Source organism: Mustelus asterias, chromosome 27 (genome assembly GCF_964213995.1).
Source record: "Mustelus asterias chromosome 27, sMusAst1.hap1.1, whole genome shotgun sequence".
In the NCBI taxonomy this organism is placed as follows: domain Eukaryota; kingdom Metazoa; phylum Chordata; class Chondrichthyes; order Carcharhiniformes; family Triakidae; genus Mustelus; species Mustelus asterias.
The window spans coordinates 18,457,713-18,469,767 of NC_135827.1; the positions used below are offsets into that span (position 1 = coordinate 18,457,713).

The 12,055-nt window shown below is 39.8% G+C and overlaps 1 protein-coding gene across 2 annotated transcripts in view; it reads left to right on the forward strand.

The window, feature by feature from the left end:
* LOC144479859 (protein Aster-B-like) overlaps positions 1-12,055 on the forward strand; it is a 669,932-nt gene that overhangs the window by 388,961 nt on the left and 268,916 nt on the right. For both annotated transcript variants that reach the window (XM_078198866.1, XM_078198864.1), the window contains exon 3: positions 3,349-3,375. Coding sequence is in view for 1 of the 2 variants with exons in the window: in XM_078198864.1 (XP_078054990.1) it covers positions 3,349-3,375 (27 nt within the window). In the remaining variant the exon portion in view is untranslated. The remainder of the gene's footprint in view (positions 1-3,348; positions 3,376-12,055) is intronic.

The following is a 12,055-nucleotide window of genomic DNA, read 5'->3' on the forward strand; positions in this document are numbered from 1 at the left end:
GGCCTACGAATCAGCCGAAGAAGAATTTAGAAAACTAATGCGCATAGAGATTGTGGAGGATCCATCAGGTTGTCCTTAAAGGACAAAAAAGGGGGGAGTGTGGAAGTTAGGTTACAAACAATTGTGAAAATTCAAGTTCCATAATTGTCAAAAAGAAACTCTGTCAAGTAATGGAAAATGATTATTAGCCAAACAAGGCCTTCATTCAGGCCTTTAATAAGGCCAGTGCTTTAGCACTCAGGATAAATGACTAAATCTAAAACCTTGTTCCATAAATATTGCATTCCAGGCTAGGACGCAGGATAAAAACAAAGAAAAGTTACCATGACAATTACCAAATAACAAGATATGGGGACATATGCTAATGAAGGATTGGCAGGAGACAGTTTTCTATTGGATAAGAAAGGGCAAAAGGCTATGCTATGATTGGTGGATATGAATGCAAATGAAGGTTTAGAAAGTTGCACATTTCTCATTTGCTCTAACTAACTATAACTGTTGCATTTTCTGTATTAAACTGCAGAACACCCTGTAATGCTTTTCTCTGCTTTGTGTTCTCACTTGTGCACAAGTTATTAAAGCTTGGAAATTGATCACACTGGGTTTAAGTATTGTCTGTACCCAAGTTGACTGCAGTGTTAATTGTTGTTTGTACCCAAAGCCAACGACAAGTGTGTCAAAGTTCACAGATGATACTAAGGTGACTGGTAGGGCAAAGTGTGCAGAGGACAGTGAACATCTGCAAAGGGACATAAGTCATTTAAGTGAGTGGACAAGGGTCTGGCGGATGGAGTACAATGTTAGTAAATGTGAGGTCATCCATTTTGGTAGGAATAACAGCAAAATTGATTATTATTTAAATGGTAAAAAATTGCAGCATACTGCTGTGCAGAGGGACTTTGTGCATGAATCGCAAAAAGTTGGTTTGCAGGTGCAGCAGGTAATTAAGAAGGCAAATGGAATTTTGTCCTTCATTGCTCGAGGGATGGAGTTTAAAAATAGCGAGGTTATGTTGCAGCTGTATAAGGTTCTGGTGAGACCACACCTGGAGTACTGTTTTGGCCTCCTTACTTGAGAAAGGATGTACTGGCACTGGAGGGGGTGCAGAGGAGATTCACTAGGTTGATTCCAGAGTTGAAAGGGCTGGCTTCTACTCCTGTTTCTACACGAAAAACATTTTGAGGAGACAATTTTTTATTTTTGTGTCTTAGCTGAAATTCTGGGAATCAAATTTATACAATGCCTGTAGCTTAAAATGCACCACCTTTTTCAAATCATATTTTAATTTCCCTGAAAATCATCTTACCCTGTTCGCTATTTTTAGTGGTTTCACATCCTAGCTCAAGTACTTGAGCAAAACCCGGGTTTAATTTTGGAGATAAATCTGTAACAGAACTGTAAAACCTGGATTGTTCTAGACAGTTCTAGATAGTTTCTTCTCAAGACTAATAACTTGGACGGCATTTAATAGTCCTTTGGCACATTTTCACAAGGGGATGGAGGGGGCTGATAAATGACTACTTCCCTCACATCCACCTGACCTGACCTCAATTTTATGGGGGACGCGGGCTATTGACCACTCGCTATCCAGTCTCAATGTTTAGCCTGGCAGGGAATGGGTGATGCCTAGAGGCCCAGCTCAGGCCTCAGGTGGGTAAGGTGGGGGCACGCTTCCCCCAAAAGTCCCCTCTCCCCCCAACGTCAGACCCCAGAGTAACTCCCTCCCTCCTGGCCTTTCCATCAAGACCCCTCACCCCTTTCTTCCTGCCCTGCAGGGAGATCCCTTGCACTTACCTGGTCCTTGACTCTGGGACTTAGACCTTGGGGACTGATTGTAGTCCCAGAAGTAGCCACTGCTCTAGCTGGTGCTGCTAGGATGATAGGCAGGACTTATACCCAAGTGAAAGGGTGCAATTCTCACATCCAGCCAATTAACGCGCTGTCGAGTGTAAAATAATTAAGCAAAAGCTGGTGTTGCCTGCCAATTCTGTGTGGTGGGGCAGGGAACGCTACCAACTGCTAAATTTTGGGACGTGGATTTTTATCAGACCTATGACTTATTATGGGGAATAAGGAGTAAATAGCCTGCAGTCGATAGGCTGTAGTTATCAACAGTGAATCATCAGTTAATTCCATATTCCTCACTTTTTAGTACAGAAACTTTCTTGCACCATATTTAAAAATAAAAGAACATTTGTTCTCTAGCCCTTTTTGTATCTGAGAACCTGTTTCTAGTTTTTGCATGGAAATTATTGCAAAATATGTCCAATACCTTTCTGTCATATATATGTACTTAAAAAAAAGTATATATCTATTCTTGATTGTGCTGAATGGGCATTGAGTGTTTTGACTGTTGGGAAATTATTAGGATATGCTGCATGAAAATTCTCTACTGCGGTTGTTTTAGATTAAGGATTTGTTCTAAACTGGGAAATGGTTTTTAATGAATTGGAATTTTGTGGTTAGAATGAAGTTGTACTTGATGCAAGCATCTGGTCTATCCACTGCCAGGACCTTGAATCCTCTTGTCTTTCTTGTTTACTATTCTCCTGTGATGCCCTTTAGCTTTGACAAAGAGTCATCTGGATTCAAATCGTCAGCTCTTTTCTCTCCTCACAGATGCTGCCAGACCTGCTGAGATTTTCCAGCATTTCCTCTTTTGGTTTTAGATTCCAGCATCCGCAGTAATTTGCTTTTATGCAAGAATGCATATTGTTTTGAACAATTAAATTGTACGTATGTAAATTGACATTTAACTTCTAACGTTAGGTGAGCAGACATTTAATATACTGTGCAAAGAAAATCAAATCTTATACGAGCACAGCTATTTGCCAATGCTGTTCATGTTCTAGACCATTATCTCAAGCCCTAGAATGGAAACCATAGTCACATATGTCAATGCGACTTGCCATTGTAGATATTTAGGTGTAAAGAATACTTCCTTGGCCCCGCTGACAAAATTATCATGTACAAAATTTGTTTATTATTTTCATTATTGTTTTGCTACATGAGCCATTCCAATATTATTGATAAACAAATTGGCATGGTATTTGGTTTTTAGCAGATTTCAATTGTACAACAGGTTTCTTGCTGCTTTAAGAGTCTGAGGCAAAATTTGTTGCTGATGGTTGACCAGAGGTACTGATTTGTTTTTAAAATTAATTTTTAAATTAGTGCAATTTAAATTAAACTGACCAGCTTAATGTTACCAATCATTTGAGTGATTTGTTGCTAAATCACTATATAACATGAAGCATTAGCACCAAACTCAGGAAGATAAATGAGCTGAATGATGAAAATTTTTATTTCCAACTAAGTTTTTTGTTTAATATTTTGTTTCTCTTTCAGGTCAGACAGTACTACTGAGAGGTTTGGGTAAGTGGCCACTTTACTTTGCAGTGAAAAATGGCATTTGTTGCTACATAAATATGAAGTTCATTTCAGTGTGTAACATTGGAGGTTTGCTGGGCCATACATTAAATAGAGACATAACATTACTATATTGCTGGAATCCATTAATTAAACAAATGCAAACTTGCAATTAAAGCTGAAGGTTTATGCAATAGTATCTGTAATGGCACCCCAGTGTAAATCTGAGAAAAGGTTTGCGTTTACCTTTTGGTCCTGTAGTAGTGGTAGATATGTGCTGCTTCTGCATTTATACATTTGCAGATTTCAGCAACTGAGTGTTGTACTCGGTAATACAATGGGCACGATTCTTTGGGCCTAAGAGCGGAAGTGCAAGCTGTGCTAGGGCTGGAGAATTGCAGTCGGGGGCCATAACGCAGTTGGCATTAGCTAGAACTCTTTTTGGGATTCCTCTGGCCGCTGCGCTCTGATGTAATCTGGTTTGCGCCCAGCAAAAGCATGACCCAGATTAGCATATTTAAGTAAGCATTTAAAGACGCAGAGACAGTTTGGAGCCGGATTCTCCCGTCTCCTGCAAATCTCCGACTCTCGGGCGTGACAGGAACCTAGGCATAGCAGCTTGGTTCGAATCGCTACTGGTCTCCACAAACGGAAATCCGTCGTGAGGGCCATGTGAGGGGGGCTCAAAAGCCATTGAAGCTCCTGGTTAGTCAGGGAGTGCCAGGTTGGCACTGTCCCCTGGCAGTGCCAATCTGGATACAATCTCCACCAGTTTCTAATGGATGTACGTCCACAAGCAATTGGACTCGCAATTTGACAAACAGTAATCACCTCATTCCAGAGAAGCCATTTGACTGTTGTGGGAAATGGACATGTTCACACCAGTGTTGTAGGTGATGCTTGATCAAAGTTGAGGTTTGTAGGCAGAGTAGCGAATTCATTAGTTTGTATTAGCCTATGTTATTCCTGAACTGTAAACACTCGCAGTTAATTCCCTCAGCAGTTTTCTGTCATCTTGCTAAATTCAAAAAATATATAATTAAGCAGTACATAGGCTAAACAGACTGAAACCTATTGAAATGCAGCAAGTCCTTCTTGGTGTAATTATCAGCAGTCAGAGATAAGTTGATTTACATTGCTTAAAAATTTGTGTTTGGGACAACATAGAGAATACTTGGCAAGGGCTGAAGTTAAATATTCAGTACTTACCCTTGCATTAAAGTTTATTATTTGCATTTATTTCAAGTCTGTAAGAAAAATAATTCTTTTTTTTAAGATGTCATCAATTAAAAAAGGAATAAAAGCTGGTTGTTATGCTCAGACTGATTTGTGAATTCAAGATTCAACTTGGGAAGTTGCAACATGTTTTTCTTGAATTACGTGAATGCAAGCATTGTAATTATTAGGCACCATTTGTAAACAATTTATAGTTGCTCATTCACAGTTGACCCATGATTTCATACGCAAACCATTAAATAGCACTTTGCTTAAGTACTATATTGCAAGTTGTTGATAAAATGCTCCGAATATAAAATACACATGAAATCCAAATGTTTTGCTGCTTCTGAAAAATAATTAATATTGTTGATTTAAACTTCTTGCTTTTCTGTTTTTATGGGCAATATTCTTGCAGATTTTTTGAATTTGTTTTATCATGTCAAATTGTCCTTACTATATCTCAAGTCTCAGTGCCATCAACCTATGCAGTTTGCGATTCAAGCTAAGCCCAGATCTTGGTATTTGAGTAGATTGATGAACTCCCAGATGCATGTTTTCCTTAATATCACTTTCTTTGATATCAGAAAGATTGCCCATCTTTTCCCCTCTACTGCCAAAATCCGAATTAATGGGTGGAATGTTCCCAAAAAATTTCTAAGTGTCATAACAATGAGAAAAATGGGAGGAAGTGTGCAGGTCTCTCAGATGTGCTCTGGACTGCAACTTTCTCACACTCTGTCCCTTTTTTGGAGAGTCGTGAGTTGTGTGCCAGTATGGAGGGGCCTAAGTAAACCAGTGAGCAGGCTGCAGGGAGCTTGAACTCCATTCACAAGTGCACCCTATTATCTCAGTGCACTGGAAGACCACCTTGCTTCAGCCACAGACATCAGGCCCCACCCTGCTCATCAGCGGCACGTTCTCTCCCCCACCTCCCCTCCCCAGCATGGGTCATGGCATTGAGGCCCTCCCGTTAGGTTCCTCATGATGACCCCCAATATGGCCCACCATCATGGCCCCCCCCCCCATCATGACCTCCAACATAATCGACCCCTGTCATAGCCCCCACTCAGGTCCCACTGCCAGAGGCCCCATCCCCTTGGCACTACTCTGGTACACTTAGTGCCATCTGGCACTGCCAATGTGCCTGGTGGGCACTGCCAGTGTGCCCAGTGGGCACTGCCGATGGGCACTGCCTGGTTATGCCCCCGAACACCCAGGGGCTTCAATGGCTTCTGATCTCCCCAGCTTGGCTATTGCACCAGTAGAGGAGACCAGTACAGATTCATGATGATGTGACATCTTGCTGGAGAGGTGTGAAGCATCCGGTAGTATTGTAGCATGCATGCCAAACTCGCTAATGATATTGAAATCCAATCAATCTTATACAGACAAACTTTGCCCACTTTCTGGGCATAAAGTGGTTTGTGCCATTTGAAAGGGGCCGGAAACATAGCAAATCGTTTGATGCCAGACACAAATCATAGTTTTGGCATTGCATGCTAGTTTCCCAGCTTGCTGTACTGTTCGCCGGACACAGCAAGGTGGTAAAATTGCACCCAATGTCTTTTTCACTTTGTTACTGTTTCCAATGCTTTCCTTGTCTTCCCGTTCTGCCCTCCATAGACTGCAAACCATCCACCTTGCCCTCACGGCCCCATGTGTCATAGACTGATCATCCCTGCCCATGCTAGACCCCATTGACCCAAAAAAGCAACTTCAGGATCCTCATCCTTACCTTCAAATCCCTTCTTAGCTTGTGTCCTTTCACAATCACCTCCCAATTCTGAATTCTTGTTACTATTTATTCCTGATGTGGAGATGCCGGCGTTGGACTGGGGTAAACACAGTAAGAAGTTTAACAACGCCAGGTTAAAGTCCAACAGGTTTATTTGGTAGCAAAAGCCACACAAGCTTTCGGAGCTCCAAGCCCCTTCTTCAGGTCCAAGCCCCTTCTTCAATGCTCACCTGAAGAAGAGGCTTGGAGCTCCGAAAGCTTGTGTGGCTTTTGCTACCAAATAAACCTGTTGGACTTTAACCTGGTGTTGTTAAACTTCTTACTATTTATTCCTCCAGTGCTGGCTTACTTTCTGTTTCCCATTTTCGCTGCTACGTCGTTCGTTGCATCATTTGGATTTCGGATGTCTTTTCCCCACCTTCTAATGCCTCTCGTCTACTGTGCCTTCTTCCTCTTCCGTTTGTTGAGCACTTTGTTATCCACTACATGCTGAGACTTCTCTCTGTAAATGTATCCATCTTTCCACCTCACTCTCGCCTTTTGACCACACTTTCAATAATGACTACTAAAACGTCCCCCTTTGGAGTTCTTTTCCATTTTTGTGCATTTACACCTCTGTGGGCTGTTGTTCTGCATTGATGGCACTATTTAATGCAAATTGTTATCATTGTTATTGTCTTTTTGTGGTAAAGTTAAAAGCATGGTATTCTGGAAGTCTTTTACAAACTGAAGAATGGCAACGATTATCATTAACTTGATTCTGTATGTACTTGGAAGACAAACACACAAGTCTGCTGGGCTTATCTTATGCTTAACTCTAGTTTAAAATGTAGTTTTCACTACATATTTCATTTGTTTCTTTGTTAATCTTTAATAACGTCTTTACATCTTAGTGTTAAACTACTAATTGGAGGAATATTAATCTTTTTAGTAGTTCAGTGGTGGAATTATATTTTGTTTCAAGAATACTTCCTATTCCATTCTTAACTCAAAAAACAGCCTTAAAATTAAGAATTGATATATTAAGTAAATATATATGAATGTGGCTTGAAGCTGTCTAATGTTGGCTGTAAATGTTATGCTGTTACTCTGTTTCTAGTTTAGTTATTTTGATATCTGTTGAATATTAAAAATAAAGATGCTGTTAGGCTGCACCATACAAGCACTAAAATGGCAGGCAGGGTGGTGGAATCTAACCTCATAATTATAATGTTTTATCTGAGCATATGACACTTAGTTTTGACTGATATTAGGATCTAATTTTCATGTTCGGCACGAGAAATGGGAGTGGGAGAGCCTGTCACCTCTACTTACACCTATCATAACTTCATCTCCCAGAGATTTCCTGAGTCTGCGGCATAGGACTGTGGCTACTGAAGCAAACTGGTTAGAAGGCCCACCTTCATTTGCTGGCATATGACGTTGTTCTTATTTACCCAATGCTCACACCTCATTCCCTCACCCACCCCTATGTCCCTTCACATTCCCCATGCCCCTTACATTGCCATTCACCCAATATCCACTAATGTACAGTTCTCAGGAGACATTTAATAGCAATTTGAAATGGAAATGAAAAGAATGCGCCTCTAACAATCTGATAGAGCTGTTATTCAAAAGTACAACCATTCACGCTTGAAAAAATAAATTCAGATCCAAAAAATTAAATCCCCTCAAGTGGTCATTCAGTTGTAAAAGCAAACAAACATCCATTCAACAACAAAAATAGATAATTCCTTATTAACCTCGTAAAATTATCAAACGCAGTACACAATCCCCTGCTAAGATAAATGGTTCTCCAACTTTTGAAACTTAGCAAAGCATTCATAATGGGTTCAGCTGTCCAAAGAAAACCTTGTAACTGCAAACAATGGAGCCTGTTAAAACAGAAAAAAGAAATGCTTTGTTTTATTTAAGCTGCACAGGATAGATTTTCAATCAAAGCAATCCAGATACAGGTGACTGTTGTTTTTCCTCTAAGCATAAGTTACTCAAGGAGTGGGAGGTTGTTTCAGTATTACTTTACAATGACAAGTGTGTTAAAAGCTTGAAAAATATTCAGCCCCAAAAAGTTAAATCCCCGAAAGGCTTCCTACTGAACTGTAGGGATTTTATGGATCTTCTCAGGGTACAGTTTTGTGATCAATCACTGCAATAAAAACCCATCTAACTTATAATAGAGCATTTAATAATGGTACGTGGGTTTGTTCAAACATTTAACACTTGCCTGTCAGAATGTTCCCTGTTCCTCAGTAGTCTTCCCCCAAGGTTTCAGAGCTCTCAAACACAACGGATTTCCAGAAGCCTTCCAAAACTCTCCTGACCTGATGGAAATAAAAGGAAATACAAAGTTCACTTCGGCCTGTCAATGGTATTCCTGGCACCAGAGCATGTGCATGAAGGATAGTGAGCCAACCCTGACTCAAATCTTTTCCCACCTGTGGGAAGATTGTGCGAATTTTAGACAGGGAATTTAAATTTGCCATGAGAAAAAAAAACTTTTTTGGCGATTCTCGACCCGATTCCCAACTCGGGAAAGACATGAAAATCCAGGCCTGTGACTATATTTACATGATGTGGAGATGCCGGCTCCTGCAGTGGTACTGTTTTCTACTGTGGTACCGGGGGAGGCTTGGTTGCTGCTGGTGGTGATGCCGAGTTTCTCAAGTTTCCTGTTCTTGGTGTGCATGTAGATGGTGTAGTTCCTTTATCTCGTCTGCTTGGCAGAGTTTTGCAGCTGGTCTGCGTCCTGAGCACAAGTTGAGAATATGGATTCGATCTTGGTTTCCAGGCTGCAGCGTTTGCTGTAGAGCTGGTGTATGAGGTGTTTGAGGAGGGTGAGAGAGGTGCGACGGCAAAGTCTCTCAGCGTAGTCTGTGTTAAAGGTTGACCTGAGTGGGTTCGTGATCCGTAGTCCTTTCGGTATCTTGTATGTACATTTACATACAGCAACAACAGTCTGAAGATGTGCTACATAATTACACATATTTGATTTGCTGCTTTTTTTATTTCTTTATAATTTCTTAGTATTCCAATTGCAACTTAGAAATCTTAGTGCTTAGTACTTTCCTATGTGACGATCTTTCCTTTTATGAAACCAAAATTAATTTGTTGCACATTTGTATCGAGAATATTTAAATAATTAAATGATAGGACTTTTTTTCTGACCTCTGTTGTCTTCCAATTAACAAATCAGAAATAACGAAAATTTATTTTTTTCCTTGCCCTGTTTAAACTCTGTAAAAAGATCTATCTTATTTCCAAAAGTGGGAGGTTATTTCAGTATTATTTTGCAATGACGGGTGTGTTAAAAGCTTTTTAATTAAAATGATTACTGATCAGTCAAATGTTCATTTGTGATATTGATTGTGGTCCACTTGGCTTATTAGCATGTGTGGGAATATAGGGGGAAAAAAGTTCAAAGATTTTACCAAAACCAAACCAAATCTATTTTGCAGCCATTTGTAAGACCTCATTGTACGTTTGATCACAGTAATATCTTACATGCACCTGTGTCTGAGATGCATTGCTTAGAGTGTTACTCACTTGTTGACAAGTGATATCTGTGTGTGTGAATCTCAGCCCATATCTGCAATTTAGCATCTTGAAGCCATGTGTGATGTAAATTGTTATCTATTTCCATGTTTGCAGAATCAGTATATTTCAAAGTTTTACCTCATAAGATCCAAGTGTTGGTAATTCTGGCTCAGGGTTGGTTAGCTACTTAAATTTCTTGAATCTGGCAGATGTCTCACCTAATGAGTGATTGATTTACACAGAATGTGAATCAGTAGAAATAAATAAAATGCTGTACAAGTTGAAGCCAGTTACGGAACCTGCACTACATTGAAGAATAACCTTCATTAAAAATAGGAACTCTGTTATGTAATAAAAAATGTACATCGAGGGCACATTTTCATATAGTCACAGAACGAATGTTATTCAGATTTCTATCTCGAAGTTGAATCGAGCACAACTCCATTTCAACAGAATAATATATTTTGTGTTATGTGGTGTTATAATCGTGCTCTAAGCAATACCAGCATATATAAAAGATCAATCAGATGTTACACATTTAATTAAACAGTGAAACAATGTAATTCATTCCTGTTGGTTTCTTCTTGCTCCTCAGGATGTTAGGATCTGTTTTAGGATCAATTGACATCAAATTAACCACTAGAACGTATAGCAATTAGACTTTTTTCCCTATTTATTCATGGCATGTGGGTGTTGCTGGCAACACCAGCGTTTATTGTCCATTTTGAATTGTCCTTGAGAAGATGGTGCTGAACCCCCTTCCATAACAGCACACTGCTGCTTCCGAGGAGAATATTTTGTGCTCTATGTTGTTAAATCTTTGCACTTATAGGACAGAATCTGTTCTGATTTACTGTGAGCAGTTGGACTGGAGATTTATCGGCAATGTAAAAAGTTCATAATACTACTAAATCTTTATATTGCAACAAAATCTTTGCCATCGTTACTTAAAAAATAGCCATTTGTTTGCCATTGGTTATAAAATATGGGTATTTCTTCTCCCTCCTTACAGAGTGTTGCACTTCTCTGAACTATTTGTATAAATACTGAGCAGAAAAGAGGAAAGGGATTAAATTTAAAGGCCTGTGGGTAGCCACGATCTTAACTGAATGGCAGAGCAGGCTCGAAGGGCCAATTTAAAGGTGAGATTGACAGGAGGGCCAGATTGTTTGCCTATCAGGTTCCCATGGTGAAAATGTTGCTATGATGTGGAGATGCCGGCGTTGGACTGGGGTAAGCACAGTAAGAAGTCTCACAACACCAGGTTAAAGTCCAACAGGTTTATTTGGCAGCACAAGCTTTCGGAGTCTCACTCCTTCATCAGGTGAGTGAGGACTTGTGTTCACAAACAGGGCATGTATATGACCAAATTCTCCGTCCTCACTTGCAGCAACGGTGGGGCATGGGCGACTGCAGAATTCTGGCCAAGAGATCATCTAAGTGAAAAAAGCAAATGGATTTGTATTTTGTTTTTTTTTTAATTTGAAGTGCTCCCACGGGCCATGCAATATGTCATCTTTTATAGAAATTTGTATTTATTCCACCAAAATCCAAATGAAGACTTAAAGCACAGAACAATTTAAACATCAAAATCACACAGACATGTTTTGATCGTAGAAACATTTTTGGATGGTGAAATAGATCCAAGTAATGGCTGCCTAGACTCTTAACCCCTATAGCTATCTATCTATTCAGCTTACTATGGAGACTAGTAATTATAGTGCCTTAATTTACATCAGAACTTTTGTCTTTCTCCACCCCGTGGCTCATTTCCAGATAATGAAGAGATGCTAATGCAGGGTTAGAACAGGAAATGGTGTCTTGTTTAAAGATAGTTCTATTGATCGCCACTAATATTGTCTTTTGTAATGTGTTATTCTGTCAGGCTGATCCATTGTGAACTGATACCCTTCAGAGTTTAATGCTCAAAGTCTGTGATTTATAAGTTTCCACCTGCAATCTTACTGTTCATTAATGTTTCATAAGCAATTTTTTCACAGCTGCTAAGCATGGAGGAAAGATGTTATTTTGAAAGCAGCAAGTTAATTGTCAAACTCAATGGGTTAATAGCTAATGTTGTAGGATATCTTTTGGATTGTTGTATTCTTACACTCATGTTGACAGGTGGGCAGGAAACATTTTTCCCTTGATCGTAACTTTGTGTATTACAATTTGTGTGGGCTGCACCATGGCATACTG